The 16546-nt window shown below is 43.1% G+C and overlaps 2 protein-coding genes across 9 annotated transcripts in view; one reads left to right on the top strand and one right to left on the bottom strand.

Annotated features, from left to right (window-relative positions):
• The window catches only part of agbl4 (AGBL carboxypeptidase 4), a 366309-nt gene that overhangs the window by 270406 nt on the left and 79357 nt on the right, over positions 1-16546 (bottom strand). The window lies entirely within an intron of this gene.
• elavl4 (ELAV like neuron-specific RNA binding protein 4) overlaps positions 1-16546 on the top strand; it is a 79045-nt gene that overhangs the window by 20815 nt on the left and 41684 nt on the right. For all 7 annotated transcript variants that reach the window (XM_046390785.1, XM_046390779.1, XM_046390780.1 and 4 more), the window contains exons 2-3: positions 9200-9286; positions 13147-13393. In XM_046390785.1, coding sequence (XP_046246741.1) covers positions 9284-9286; positions 13147-13393 — 250 coding nt within the window. In that variant the 5' untranslated portion in view covers positions 9200-9283. The remainder of the gene's footprint in view (positions 1-9199; positions 9287-13146; positions 13394-16546) is intronic.

The raw sequence follows: 16546 nt of genomic DNA, 5'->3' as shown, positions 1-16546 counted from the left end.
GAACTCCTGCAGGATGAGATTTTTTTCCTCTTTTTTTTTTTTTCCTCAATTAAGTGGAGACTCACAACAGTATGATGTTTGTTAAGTGAACCGAGACAACTTTAAATTTCTCTTGAAGAGCATCAGGTCCTACCTCGATACACAAGCGTTTTTAAGAGAAAGCCTGATCCACAATAATGTAGAATTAAATTAGTCTCTAAATTCATGCTATAAATTTAAGAAATATGGCAGCAAAAGCACACAAGTAACACTCGGTTTTAAGAAAAATATATTTCTCATGCTTAATATTTATATAATCCAGAATACTAAAATGATAAACACTATGTATAATAGATGGGGTCGACTGGTGGTTAAAAGTATAACTGCTATTTCATTTGATTTGTGTGTGACGTGACACCAGTGAGAGACATAGCCCAAGAAGACAAAGTCATTTCTCTTTTCGCCCTGAGGTGAGAGGTTTTGCTACCACTTTGTCATATTTTGTGCGAGAACATTATGTAGTCAGTATTTTGGAGGTACAGTGTCTGTACAAATATTGCAAAATATTTTATTGTCTCTACGTCTTTTCCACTTTCCTTTAAACAAAAGCTGGATGGAAGCAGTTAATGAGCCAAAAGCCTGTTTGAATAAGAAGCTGCTGTAACAATCTCTGTCCCAATTAGCACGCTTTGGTTTTTAAATATTCCTTTTGTGTGAAGCCTAAACACACATGAAGACTCACAAAACGGTCACGTTGAAAATTTAATAGGCTTCCACAGCGATTTCCTTCATTTATTTAAAATGTTTTTTTTTCTTTCCATCTCTTTTAAAAAAGCTAGAAAGCTGAGAGGCATGGCAAGGCATTCTGCTGCAAGGGGAGCAGCATTCACAAATACTAGACCTAATTCCTTTGGCAGCAGCTCAAACTGCTACAGACAGACACATAATCAGCTGGGGAGTGTTAGCGCCTCAGCCCACTAGCAAACACAGGACCGAGCCCTTGTTGTGCATCACTGCTTTTCAGAATAAATATCCCGATGGAAAATACAGTGGGAGGAAAGAGGTATTCATGTGTATATCGCTCTTTGTTCAGTCAAAGATACAGAAAGAGAGAGGAACACTGGCTTTCTTAGCTACTTTACTGCTCATTCTTTCTCGATCTTCTCTCTCTCGGTCTCTCTCTCTCTCTCCGTTCCTTCCTCCCTCTCTTTCTCTCATCCTCCACTGTACCCTGTATGTTTTGGTATTCATACAGATGTTTGGATTTGAGTGGCAGTTCCTCCGGAGACTGTGCACAAGCGGCTGACTCGTCTCATCTGCATTTTGCATCCCAGGAAAAAAGGGAACAGAAAGCAGCGGAAAGCATCAGCAGGCACACAAGATGTGTGTGTGTGTGTGTGTGTGTGTGTGTGTGTGTGTGTGTGTGTGTGTGTGTGTGTGTGTGCACGTTGTCTGTTGTTTGGCTGTGGCAGCTTAACTGGCCCCAGTGCTGTTGCTGTGTGATGTTTAAAGGACGTTTCAAGGTCATCCTTTGACAGGCCTCACCGCCTCTGACATATTAAACATTTATATATTTCTGTAGACAGATGAATTATAGATTGAACACGCAACTGAACATGCTACAAAACGGCACCATTGTGGTTGGTAATAGACACATTAGGGCCTACAAACATAGCATCACACACGACAGTCCCTAGCTGGGATTATCTCATCAATAGGAACACCAACGCAGGGACAAAAAAGTCCGACCTTGCTGCACGCAATACACCAAGACACTGGGAAATCCCTCAGTAGCAGGAGATGGGGCAATGGAAGTTCCATATGCAAGTAAGTTGTGGTCAATAGCACACAAAGATCAGATCCGCCGTACACTGAGATAATATTGCTGGAGGAGACAGACTACATCTGAAAGGAAAAGCTATCTCCTCATGAATTATTAGAGAAAATATGGGCAAAGAGGTAGATAATGCCTGACTGTTCTCTCTGGGAGAGGTTTAGTTTAAATTCTTAACATACCACACATAAGACCAGAGACAGTCAACCAGCTAAACCTACTGGCAGTGGTCAGGCCACAGTCTGAGACAGTAATGAGGGAATATGGATTCTTGCAGTCAATGCATATTCCCTTTCAATCGACAGGATTGCTGTCCTTCCTATGCAGCACAATTAGATGGAAATAGAGGGAATATAATATCCGAGGCTTATCAAGACTGATAAACGTCAGCAGCAGGCATGAATCGCACCTGTCCAGTTGATATTGGGAGGTAGAGAGGGAAAAAGCCAGAAAGTGAAACGAAAGGGAGAGAGAGAGAGAGCAAATGGGAAGAGTGGAGGGATGAACATGTGCCATCTCATGGCCGAACGGCTCTCTGGCACATGCTGTCAGACTAATCGCCATTGCAGTGTTTTCTATATGTTGCCTCCCCAGCACAAGCACACATTTCAGGAGCAAAGATAGTCTCATGTGGGCATTTTCAATTACTCTGCACTGTACAGCAGTAGAGGGGATTAATCTGCTCGTTTGAATGCACACCACACTTAATGGTTTAGCCGGTGTGCCGCGGGCCTCGTCTGTTAGCTGCGCTGGTATACATTTAGGCTTTTGTGTCTCACCCTCCACTCTTCCTGCTGCAGCAGAAGCCATTTCTAAATTGCACCACTCTCACATCAAGTTACACTGAGATTAGATTTTCACAGAGGCTGGGCTCACTATAAATTCTCAAGTCAAACTCCAAATTGATTGTGTAATGACTTGTACAAAGCAACTTTATAGCATTTAGACAGTGACTCACTGAAATAGTTTGGCTCTTGCGATGACAGCATATTCACGAAGGGAATGTTGCCAAGCACAAAGTGATTAACGTAGCTGAGTATTCAAATGAAACCAGGCTTATAACTACACCAGCGACTATAATAAAGAGCATGATACCTGTTGTATGGAATTACACATGAAATAATTTGATGTTTCTTAATGTCACTCCGCATAGGAAGAAGGTTGATAAGAGATTTGCCAGAGGGTAGATTTAAACATTTTAACTTGTCTGTCTATCAGCGGCGTAGTAACCTCCTCTACATCTACATGTAGTTCTGAGTTAGTCATTGCCTCCATCAAACTGTTTACTCATTAAGACAGATGACGGACGGCTGTCCTTTTCCCTTGCAGCTATTTGATTATATGAGCTCCGGTTCAGACCTGAATCAATAACCAGATTAGCTACACACACAGACACACACACAGTGACATACACTCAGCCACACCCTCACACAGCACCCAAGGCTGTGGAATGAATTCTTGAGTACAACGGTCGGTTGGTGTCTATGTGATTTAGCTCTATGTCTTTGCTGCAAGGCAGACACACAACGTGCTCACACACACACAAACACACACACGCGAGCAGGCTGTGTCTGAGATGCAGCTGATGGGGGAAACAGTGATTAGATTAGGAAGAGCTCTGCCTCGGCTTCTTCTCTCTCCCTTGTTCTCAGTGCAAGTGCTGTGCTGTAGGTTTTGTTCTTATCGTATGCCTCCAGGCTGTTTATAGCTTTTTAAATACCTGTTCAACAAAGCCAATATTACCACTTCAAGCCTCAAACCAGTTTTAATTAGAACTCCTACTGTGAATTATACAGAAAATTGAGTTCAGTCGGAGGAGTTTACAGGTCTCTTATTCTGTTGCTCGGGAGCAGTATTCTTAGAGATCTCATATGGAGCTGCCTTGGCCAGGCCTTTTTGTATACATACAGCAAGTATGACCATGGGCTCGAGCAAGCAAGAAACCTAGTTTGTTGCAATAGCATGACATTGCTGAATTGCTCATTTCTGACCTGATACATGCAGGTGGGCGTAATGATGCTGTATAGTTGGGTAGTTGAGTGTGTGCATGTTTGCATATGTTTGTGTATGTACACACTAGGGTATTATAGTGTATTTTGCTAAAGATAGGAGAGACCTTCACTAAAATGGCTGGTTGCCTGCACAGGTGCATGGGTGCATTCACCTGCCAGCTACTTGTGGAGGTGGTGTCCTCGCTCATGACACATGGTGCTGACTCAGATGGATCAGCCTGCGTGCGCTCCGTGCCTCACTGTCTTGTTTCAGCGTCCTCTGTCCTCTGTCCCAGCCCAGCTAAAAGCAACTTCAGCTAAACTCAGGAATGCGTGGAAACACTAACTGAAGTGCGACCCAGGGGAGTGCAGGTTTTTGTAATCACAGTGCTGTAGACTCTGTTGGAGTGTCACTTACATTTCCTCAGAGTGAGTAAGTGTAACCAGGTTAGATTTTAACATAGCCATGGCAAATATGGTTTTTGTGTTCTGAAAAAGGAAGATGGAGGGAGAAAAATGGCTGGCCCCACTGGGAACGATCAACCTTTATGTCATGTTAAATGACTGGCATGAAGTAGGCCTACTGTAGGCCCACGTGTTGTTCCCGTCTCTCCTGCTTTGCATTCACCCCTTTTCTCTTATCCACAATATGCCTCACTGAATAGGCTCTACATGTAAGATATCAACTCCACTAAAGCCTTTAACCACATTAATGACATTTAATTAAGGATAGAATCCTATGTAGCAGATGAGACGATGATTTAGCCTCTTTAATCCAGCAAAATGTTCTAGCAGAGGAGGGCCTCGACAGTGATCACTCCCATCCGTCACACCCAGGGATTACAACAGGACAGACAGCGATGCACAGCCCAGACATCTTGCTGATTTTACTGAGCTGCGAGCAAAGATGCTGGCTGCAGCAGCTAGAACTGGAACAAAGGCTGGCAAGATGTTGATGGGGATTTGATGCTGTTCAAGGGAAGACTGTTGTTGGGATGATGTGGCTGCACTGACTTGCAGCTGAGGATTGGATAGAGAAAAAGGGGTCAGGGTCATCGAGCAAGGGACTGTTCCTGGCACACGAGTGAAACTATGGGAACTGTGATGAGGACCTGAGAGGCCAGGTTAGGGCTAGGGCTGAGGGACAGGGACTTGGGCTGACAGACAAGGCCAGTCCTTCAATTCCAAGGCCCAGTCCCCTCGGCCCAGGCTTCAGCCAAACAGCTAGGCAGGTGTCCAGCTGATCTCACACCCCCACAAGGGGGGAACTGCAGAGCACCAGTCACTGGAGCAGCACAAATTGAAGTGTCATCTCCAGAGTCAAGATGCTCACCAATTTTCTGCATGCGTTGGTGCAGAGTTGGGATTCAGCCAGTGGACAAATGGCTCCAGTTCCGCCTACAGTTTGGCTCAGCAAAGGAGACTGTGGTGTGTGTGTGTGTGTGTGTGTGTGTGTGTGTGTTAGAGAGAGAGAGAGAGAGAGAGAGAGAGAGGGAGAGAAAGTGTCTATGTATGTATGTAGCACTGCAGGTCCTCGATCATTGTCCTTAAATGGTGTTCTATGTTTTGACTGTGCATAATGCAGCATAAATTAGTTTTAGAGAAGGGATTTACATTAAAAATAATATTAATAGTAATAACCAAGTAAATATGAGTGTAATAAAGTAAGTTACGTCACATTGATGACGAAGATTTAAGCACAAAACGTAGCGAAACCTTTGTTATGCCAGACTCCTTAGCCTTCAGAAACAAGTGACACTGAAGAATAAGCCAGATTTGATTTGAATAATCTTTGCCAAGACACATCCTCTAACTGTCCATATTCCATCATCTCCTGACCTCTGACCTTAAGCAAGTGGGTGCCGATTACCCCAGGGGTTGTGTGTGGAAAAGCTGCATCGATCTCCCCGAAAGACTGAAACATCACAGAAAGGGGAAAAAAGTCAAGCCAAAGTTAAATGAAAAATTGCTTACGTACTCGTCTTGCGCGCGGTCTGGAAGATTTATTATTCTGAGTCACGCAGAGAGAAAAGAGGTGGAGGAGGATAGAAGAAGAAGAATCCATTTGGTAAAGTAGATGCAGATCGATGAAAGTGGAGACAGGCAGGCCAGAGTGCAACAGAGGAGGGGTGTGTGTCGGTGAATATCTGTGATGTGTGTGTGTGTGTAAGCTTGCGTGCATGAGGCGTCCCAGATTACTTTCCCTGATTGATCTAGCCCAGCATCCGTCTGACCTGCAGGACATTTCAGAGCTTCGGCAGATGCTGGTGGAGGTGGAGAGATGGTGAGAGGGAGACGGCCAGGAAGAAAGAGAGAGGAGAGAGAAAAATAAAAATCAATAGCGAAGAGAGCATCACAGGGAACTTGACTGGCTGAGAAGCTGAGATAGTAAAGTCGTATTAATCTCTTTGTGTCTCAGTCAGTTTGATAGGAACTCCAATTCACTATCGCTAATTCCAATTCAGTGTCACTCTGGGGGAATGAAAGAGTGTTTCAGTTCAGAGTTTAACAGTATTGGCTGTGGCCACTTTACGGTAGCAAGAAGGGGACACAAAGCACAAATTGTCAACGTATTCAGATGAGTTTATGTCTCTGAAAGTATTCACATCTGATGATGAATAAAGTGATTTTTTTTTTTTCAATTTTATGTTATCATATTTCAAAGTTCAAGATATCTTTTTTATTTGGGGCAATTTGTTGTACAGCCAGCAGTAACCACATAAGAATCCTGCAATTTTCTTATTGTAAGAAGCCAAATAATATTCAATAATCTAAAAAAAATAAAGATGCATATGGCATAAGGAAATCACAAATTATATCTGAAGCAAGATGGTGAGGCAAAGTCTAACAAGTCAGATGGTTGCATGCTGGCTCCATTTTGTAGCTGCCAGGCAGCGTGTCTATCAGTGGAGAGAGATCCTGCAGCATACTGTCTACTCCGCAGTCTCTACAGCCTCCATCTATCCTGGCCAAGTCAGGGTAAATTGATTGTCTAAGCTCTGTAAGAGAAGGGGGAGGGAAGTCTGCACCAGGCCAGCAATATAAAGTGGCAGTTTTATGGCGCAAAAGCAACAGAAGAGTACCAAAGGTGAAAAAGTAAAGGAAAAGGAAGACAGAAACTCATTAGCCATCTGAATGTTAGCTTGTAGCATAAGTGACACCGGGATATAGAGAAAGAAAGACAGTGATGATCTTTGTCCAAAGTGGGAAAGAAAGACTTGCATTCATATACAGGAAATCTAAAAGAAAGGTGCCTGTGCCTTTGGTATTTTCAACTGTTGGAGGGAAACAAATGTTTATTCCCCTTCCTTGCTGTAGGCGGATAAGGCTCATCCTGTTTGACTGCAGTGCCCAGACACCATTGGCCGGGAGCCCAAGGAGACAGGAAGCACTTTTGTGGCATCAAATATTAATGCCGTTATAGAGTGTATTGATTATATAATAAGTTTTCCCAGCATCTGAGCACCGACTGAAATGTATTCCCTGAATAATTGAAAATGTATCCATGAGCGGTTTTTCATCTCAATGGCTGGTGAACGTAATTGCATTGCACCCTTATCCCAGTGTTATTTGAGATTTTATCAGAAGACGCACGTGTGTGTTCATGTGATAAATGCAAGGACAGCAAGAATATGAAGAAAGATGAAATTGTGCATGGAGGTGTGTGTGTGTGTTACGCCCGAGACTGTATTTGTTTTATCGAATGGTTGAGCATTGAATATTGAGCACCGAGTAGTGTTTTGAAAATGGGATGCAGAGACTTAAACACACTTTTGGAAAATGTTAATATTTCTTTTTTACGCTATACGTTGGCTGTTGAAGTGGAGACTCATATGCATTTGCTTGCTGCTTCTTACATTTGTATCACCACATTTGCACATGCCACGATAACACTGCACTGTCTGCTTGCTGCGACACACCATTCCCTTCCGCACTGACGTAGTATGTAAAATGACGGCTTTGCAGAATGGGTGAAAAATGCTTTTGATGTTTCACCTCTGCCTAACATTTTCTTTTTTCAGGGTAGCTTTTCAACTTTACGTTTAACCACAGCCTGTACAGTATGTTGTCCTCCGCCCTCTTGATGAGATGAATGTTGGTCCACTATACTTCAAGTGGTGGCTGCAAACTGTAGCTAGCGTGGGCACCTCAGCCCCAAGGCCCCATTCCTGTCCGCTCTTGGGCGCTCCTCTATAAGGTTAACCTAACACAGCAAAAAGCTTGAAAATGTTAACATGTAATTGATTTGGATTTTAAACAAAAAGCCCAATGTTTGTAACCAATAGTGTCTCAGTCAGTTTTAAAAAAAAAACAAGGTAGTTTTAATATTTTACACAACCATTTGCTTCTCACCAGACTAAAACAAAGGTGGCTCAACTTGATATTTCTACATGTTCATCCCCAAAATACCTCAATATTCCCCATTACCTGTCAGCTAAGAGAAACCATATTCCTCATCCTCTTCTCTACCCTGACCTCTCTGGCCCTCTGTATCTTCTTTTTGCCTTTCAGACTGACAGTTCACTCTCATTTAGACCTCCATTATGCATTCCTGCCTAAGTTTACAAGACACATTGACAACAGAACATGTACAGACTCTCTCTCTCCTCCCCCACCTCTGTCTCTCCCCTTTCTTTGAAGTATTGAAAGTGTCTTCCCCATTACTCAGTCCTTGCCTTTTCTTCCTCCTCCCATCCGTTCCCTCACTCCTTCTCTTCATCTCTCTGAAGGAGTAAATGAAGGCAGAGGTCATCCCTCTTCTCTTCTTCCTCTCTTGCTAAATTGGCTGCTTGTAGCACCCGTAGATAGCTGCAGGCATTTAAGCCCCCTGCTCTGGAGAGCTAGTGAACAGACTTCCTGCTCATTTGTGGCATTTCTGTCTCTTCAACCACAGGCTTGTTTACCCACAGAGAGCAAGAGGGAAACCCTCATTATAAACTCTGCCAAGGTCATTGCAGCCACCACACCAATCTGCCAGCTTTAACACACACATGCAGTTTTATTCAGTCCACTCAAATAATTGAAACAGCTGAAGAAATAATATTTTTAACCCTATCTCTTAAAAATTCAATTTTCAGCATGAAATTTTCAGCATTTGAATCACACAATTTTCCAAATCTTGATCGCCAGCCCAATTTATTTTTCCCCAACTATAAATCACTAATCTCAACCAAAAACAAAAATCCTGAGCCACCTGTCTTTGTTTCAGTCTTACTGGTGCAGTGACTGTAAAAAGGTATAAGTGTAATTTTCTCGTGAGCCGCCATTCACCCCATCACCTCAAACCCCCCTCCCTTCATTCCCCAAATCCCACTACAACCCTTACTTTGTAAAGTGAGTATATGATGTTGACGGTGGGCTGTGCGTCCCTCCCTCCCTGTGCTCCGCTCCATAGGGGTCGACAGAGACACAGTGGCGTCAGGCAGAGCTCCCACAGCTCCAGGGCTGGGCAGAGAAGGGATTGCTGACACAGCCAAAGATGGTAAGGAGACTACTGCTGCCAAATGGATGGCCAAGCCATTTTACACACCCATGAAGTAATATGATCTGATATTGAACTGTGTTCACATGAATATGCTCTGGCTGGTGATGCTGCTGACTGAGACAGCTGGATCTGGAGCAGAGATTGATGGGGAAATAGACGGAGGGCAGGAGGGAAAGACTTGGGGTTGCAAGGGTAGAGGAAGCTGCGCAGAGATGAGTGAAATATTCAGCTGCTGACTTGTTTGTTCACTGTATATATATTTCAGGAAGCCAGTAAATAAAGTTGCAAATGTTTCAATTTCTATGTACAGTTGTTTTAGTATTTATACCACGTTTATGCTGCTGTTTAGCCTTCATTAATACATGCAAAGCTGCACCCGTGGGCATTTCTGATGGACCTCTGCTTCCTTGCAAACGCATCAAGACTCACTCAAGTTTCCCACTACAACAGTTTCCCCGCCCAACACCCCCCAAACTGAGCACTCCAGCATTCGTTAGAAATGAATCGTCCCCTCCCACACACTTTGCTTTAGCGCAGCTGTAGCTTCAGTATTGTTTGAGTCAAGACAAATCAGTTAATCACTCCTGAGATGCCAGTTTTAAGAATGATCATCTTCTATATTTCAACTTTAAACAGAAACCGTTTATTCTAAATGCCAGCTGACACTATCTCACACATTTGTTTCCAACAGCTGCACGCTGTCCAGATGTATAACTTTTAGCTAGAACTCCAGTGCTGGATTTTCCTTCTACATGAGTAGAATTATAGCTTGTGAGTAAAAGAAGCTGCATCTTGAGCCTGAGAGCTTGAGAGGGTGTGTGTTGTACTGCGTCAACAGGACATGCAGTGTGTTCTGTCCACAGCACTAGGCTCCACAGTGGGAGGGCACGGGCAGCCACAGTGTTCACAACCAACATGAAGTGGACTGCTGAGCAGCACAAATGCTGGTGGGCAGGGACAAGGAGAGGAATATAATTGGCCACTGGGACTCGCCAGGTCCCCGTTAATTAGAGGCAGCCATTTTGGTGTAAAAACTCCTCAGAAAGCATCCCATGGAGTTGAAAGTCTCTCTGACAGAATGGAGCCCAGCAGGGAATGTAAACAGATTTAATAAGGCCCTCTCCAATCAACACTGTTATGGCTAGATACTATTCTCTCCTTCCTCTCCCCCGCCCGTCTTTCTTGGTCTGTCTTTGTGTCTCTGTTGTGGTAGAGCGGTGAGTGAGTAGGAAAGGATACTGTCAAAAGAACAATTTGCATGCAGCTCTCATCTTGAGAGCTTTTAGACATCTCCTTGTCTGTTTGTTTTCTGCTGTGGGCTTGGGCCATTGTTCTGTGTGTGTGTGTATGTGCTCTTCTGCTCACTGCAGAGTGTGAATGCAAAGTGTGTACACGCATACGAGTGAGTGTGTGTGTGTGTGAGTGGGTGTGTGTGTGATGGAAACAGATTCAAGACTGACATTTTGTCGGTGCTGCTCCTAAACACTTAGAGCAAAAGAAGAACATTAAATAATCTGAAAAGCAGCCTCTTTGAAAGGTCTTTTTAAAGCCAGCAAACAAATGGATGCTTCAACCCATGTAAGCCCCCGTATGGTATCCCATTACACTGCTTGTGTACTTATTTAGACACAGACACTTCACTCCCCGGTTCAGTCATAGTCATCATCTTCTTCTCAGTCTTCAACATCATAACAGCATAGTTCCGATTCTGAATAAATAACACATTATTCTACTGGATACTGTGTTGATGTTAGTAGTATATGTCAGTATATTTGCTTGGTAACTAAAGAGTTATTTGCCTGTTTCATTTATCACCATCTCTGCTTACCACTACACGAGGTAGATAGATAAAAGTAAAGTGATTAAAGCTGAGAAGTACATGCATTGTAAACGTCTGAAATGGTCTTGAAAACTATTTCTGGACAAAATGGGAAATTTTTAAATTCTGCTTTGAGCTATATTATTAGAACACAGGTCCAGTCTTTTGATAATCCCGAAATAGAGCGAAATCTGACTTGTACGCCGTTCCTCCCTTGCTAAAACCAGCCCTGCTTCCAAGTACAGCCTGCCTGCGTGTACTTAAGAACAGTTAAAAATAGACCGAGAGCTGAATGGTTGAACAGGGGAAAGGGAGAGATCTGAGTGATGGCTTTAAAAATTTGATTGAATCAGATTAAAGAATATTTGCATCTTAATTTGTGTTTTAGCATTTTAGGTCATTACAGTGGCTTGTGCAGCAATATGATCGAGACTTGTGAGTTTGCGCTGAAACAGGCAGAGACATGAGCAGGCTTTTTTCTAGGGATTTACTATAGTTTACTATGGTACTATATGCAGAATCAGAATCACTATTGTCCCATGATAAGGGACCACAGGATCAGTGCGAGCAGACACCGCAGGACAAATCCAAGCAAACAAACATTCGGTCAGTAGTCAGTTTACTGTCTCCTGGTCTGGTCAAGCATGAGTCGAGACAGAATGATGCTCTCTGTGCCTTTGGAGGAGTGCATCCATCTTGTTTTTTTTCCTGTTTTATCTTCGCACCGTTTGGTGATTACATTTAGTCATCTCTACTCCTTCTATCTGCGAAACATTGAACACACACACACGTATACCCAACCAAAGACATTCATTTGATCAAACAAATGTTTTTTTTGTGCAAATGTATGAATAATTTCCCTTCACATGTTGCTTTTGTTGGAGAATAATGTCCGCTCAGAATAAGCATTTGTATTAAGTATGCATCAGAGTGCTCTTTTAGAAAAGCAAAGTGCAACCTGGCTCCCTCCTCCTCCGACTTTTGCTTCTCGCTCTTTCTCACCTTTTTTCACTGTTTTTTCCTCACCAAACTCACAGTTTTGTCCAGAACACTCTGGTCGTAATGCTGCTCTGCAAAACCAGATATGAAAATGCAAACTTCTCCCTGTCACAGCAGCAGCATCAGCAGTCAAACAGCGAGCCGAGGGGCTGCTCCGTCCCAGCTATCAGAGAACCTTTCAGAGGCGCCCCTTACTGTCGTATTTGGTGGTTTATCCTCTCTGTGTCCAGTGTTTGTCGTATTTTTCAGTGTTTAGCGATTGAGAAAGTGTACAGTGTGTTTATTACATGTTTAGTTTCTGATTCTGCATTACAGTTTTGCAATGTTTTGATTAAATGTTTACAGACATTGTTATATGAGAGGCCATTTCTTTTCCACCAGAACAGAGATTTGATAATATGGTGACAGTGTAACTGCTCACTAATTTAAATCAACAAGTTACTTATTTACTCTGCCTTAAAATGGTGCAAAGTCTGGTTAATACAGAATTACTGTAAAGCAGTCCTGCTCATTCTTTTGCAGCAAATAACCAACCCAAATCTGGGCAAAACCTCACATGGCTGATTAATTTATGTCATCTCATTATGTATTGTCTTATTACCCAATTAATGTAAAAAGTAATATTCCAAATTGTTCTACAGTTCTGCAGTACAAACTGTAACATTTGAATGCCTGTAAGAATTAATTGCATGGCAACAGTGATTTACTGCATGTACAGTGCTTGTTTAAAACCTTTTAGGTATGTTTTTCAGTATATGGAAATAGGCCTTTAAAAGCCATGTTCACCCAGCCTACTGGTTTGACTTAATGCAACAAAAGTCATGCTTTTTAGAAAAAGAAAAATTGGTTTTAAAAGTAACCACTTTGTTAGAGTGATGAATGCCATACTGCTTATTCAGAGTTCCAAATTGCTGAATACAATATAGAAACCTTTGTTAAAGAATGCTGTCTCTCTCCTTCTTCCTCCCGGCCCTTTCTCTCCACTGTTCCTCTCCTTGCCGCTGCCTCTTTTTCCTCCTTCCTCCCTGCCCTGCTCCAGATCATCAGTAACATGGAGGCCCCAGTGACAAATGGCCCCAGCGGAGGAGGCACCACAGCCAACGGGCCGACCACCAACAGCCGCGGTTGCCCCTCGCCCATGCAGACTGGCCCGACAAATGACGACAGCAAGACCAACCTCATTGTCAACTACTTGCCCCAGAACATGACCCAGGAGGAGTTCCGCAGCCTGTTTGGCAGCATCGGCGAGATTGAGTCCTGCAAGCTGGTTCGTGACAAGATCACAGGTACTGAACAGTTTATGAAGACTGTTTATGTTGTACTGGGATATTGCACTGCTTGTGTGTCCCAAAATATTCACTTTTTATGAAGTAAGAAAACAATCTGTTTGGCCTTCATATTATTTGAGGTACACACATTGGGTTTCGTTTGTAGGATTTCTCAGCCCATAAAGAAGCATGTATTACACTGAAGTAAAAAACAGGACAGTCTCTTAAACTGAAATCAAAAGGCTTTCAGTGATAACTTGATAAACTCACGAGTAGCAATTGGGAGAAGTTATGATGTAATGTAGTGCTCTTTGCGATGGCCCCCCAAAGGGCAGTTCCTCAGAAGGAAAGAGGAAACGGAAGGAAGCTCATAAGATGAGCTCATATACGGAGCTCCCCCACAGCTGGAACGGATTTAGGTGCTTGCTATCTATTCTGACAGTTTCAACAGCTCTGATCCAGGACTTAAAGACTGGACGTCCTATTCACTACAAAGCCCTGCATTTGAGGTGTAATACTCTTGCCTAAGTTGTAAATTCCACCACAAACCACATATTATAAGATTATCGTGATCTAGATGTTATTGTTCACATGTCACAGTATTTTTCTCATATTTACACTTATCAGAAAGACACATGTGATGAGACGTACAGGTGACATGACTATTCACATACAAAAAAGACCGAAAGGCAGGTGTGGGAACAACAGACTGGCCACATACTGTGTGCTGAATGTGGACACACATGTAAACACAAGCCTAAACTCCAACATCATTTCAAGTGTTTGAGTGGATTGCATGCACCGTCTTCCACAAGAAGAGATCCATCTGCCCTCTGTTTGTGTCCAATCACTGTGACTCAGCAAGGCAGCAAAGTGCCACATGTTCTCCAGAGGTGTTTAAATTAAGCAGCACTTCGCGGTGCTAATCATGCCTGTAATCTGGGCGTAGTGGCTGTGTGGGTGGCCATACAGCAGATGGGAGGGGTGCGGGGAGAGGGGGTGCAGCTCTGTGATAATGCTCCATAATGGCTTTCATTTTAGATCCTACTTACTGACACTCTTCTCCTGATAATCTCATTAAAGAGCACCAAGCAGGCAGGCAGGCAGCCTAGATCACCAAGCCACTCTCAGACAGCGGGCGAAGCGAGTAAACACACACATACCCAGATATGTACACGAACATGTTCACAGAATTGTATTTCCTGTAATAGATGAAGTACAACTGAAAGGCCAATAAGGGTGACAATTTTGACTCTAAACCAGAGATGGCCACTGGCCCAGCCATTCCTGTCTCCTTCTGCGCTCTTGGTCTTTGAAGCTTATTCTGAACCTCAACAATTCCTCTTCAGGACCATCTTCCTCTTCCTCTGTAATGGGCCACAAAATGGAGCCTGAGAGTCAAATACACTAGGATAATGGAGGGTGGTGTGAACAAAAATAACACTGGGATACCACATGCTATCATCATCATCACCACCATGTTCTCTTTCCACCTGATTTTCCCGTCAAGTGTGATTTGCCAAGCAGAGGAAGCAAGCTAACAGCAGATATTTGGAGAGAGTTTAAAAAAAACAAACAGAATTGCTGTAAACTTGCTCGAGCCCTGAGTGGGGAATGAGATGGAGGTAGAAATGTTTGTTCGCTCACTTCTAAACCATTTAGGGTACTTCTCTGCTCTGCACTACAAGGTCTCTCTGATGACTTAGCGTCAACGCTAAAAAAGAAAAAAAAGTTATAAATAAATCCTGCCCTCCCTCTATCTCCCCCTGTGGTGTGTGCCTGTCTTGCTCTCCCATGGGTGCAATTTCCTCGTGCAACCTTTTAGGCTAACAAAGCACAGTTCCCCTCTCCAAGCAGGGAATGCCAACAGACTCTATACTCTTTAACAGTCATCCAAATCATTAACAGACTAAGCCAGGTTTGCGAGAGGGAGGGGTAAAGGCAAGGATGGTGGGAAGTAAAGAGACATCTTTTTTTAGGCTGATATATACATCTGTACCCTCCCTTTCTCATCTGTCATCAACATCTGTACGTTGGGGTGAGAAAGAGACATTTTTATCCACATTTCTGAGAACAAGGGGGGATTTCTTTTTAAACTATGCTGAGATGTCAGTATGAAACTATCTTGATAGTTAGACTGTGCTGTAGCTACATATTTATTATTCATACTGATAGGAATATTAAGGCCTTCATATTCTATTATGCAGTGTGGAGCGTGGATGAGTATAGAACAAAGTTTGACAATTTCAATAAATTCACTGACTGAAATTTGAAATGAATTTTAAAACGTGTACTTGAATAATAGTTTCAATATTTTATCATTACAAGACCGACGGATTCTGCCAACGAATTCACCGATTCAAGCGGCCTTTTGGTATCCATACCACTAGTAAGGGAAGTTACATTTGTGTCAGATATAGTATTTCAAATGCAGACAAATGCAATTATTTTCATAAGAAACCACTCATGAGTATTTGCTAACTTGCATCTCACGATATGTTTCGCCTCAGTGTTTGTGGCTTGGCCAGCTTGTGAGCATTTGCTGACAAGGTGTGAGCACATGAGCCTCTGAAAGGTAGGAAAGACAGACAGGTCCTCAACGTCCTCTCAGCTTCCTGCGGACTTGCTCTTGTCAGCTCCAATGACGCCAGCCTGGCGTGAGTGTTGGGTGGGTGCAGGCAGGCATAGACATTCTAGCTCTGTCTGTCACCCTGACTGACTTCAGCTGGTAGAAAAGCCACCTCTGGGTGTCTTTCTTGCTCCCCACACGGTTGCCTGCTTGCCTACCTTCCTTCTTGTCTGCTTGCACAACTACCGCTGCCTGGTGCTCTCATAACACAGCAGGGACATGCAGGTTAATCTTTTATTTAGGGCTAGGTTACATGCACCTAGCTGCAGCCCACACATGCTTGCATATAACCCCTGGGCTTCCACCTGTGAATTTACCATCTGCCAGTGAACTTTTAACTAGAAGATATCTTAAGAGTTTTGTTGTTTGAATTAAGTGCTTATACTGTAGCAGCTTGTAGTAGCTTTTACATTTGTCCTCTACAGACGGAGAGAGAAGCCTACATAAACTAAATCTAATGATAATTGCTGGATGGGTTTGAGACATTGTGCACTATAGATGGTTCTACTTACAACTCTTACTGTACTTTATTTCTATTTAAC

The sequence above is a fragment of the Scatophagus argus genome, chromosome 6 (assembly GCF_020382885.2).
Source record: "Scatophagus argus isolate fScaArg1 chromosome 6, fScaArg1.pri, whole genome shotgun sequence".
NCBI classification, from domain to species: domain Eukaryota; kingdom Metazoa; phylum Chordata; class Actinopteri; family Scatophagidae; genus Scatophagus; species Scatophagus argus.
Note: the sequence above shows the minus strand (reverse complement) of the source record. Positions and strands in the feature narration are given on the sequence as shown.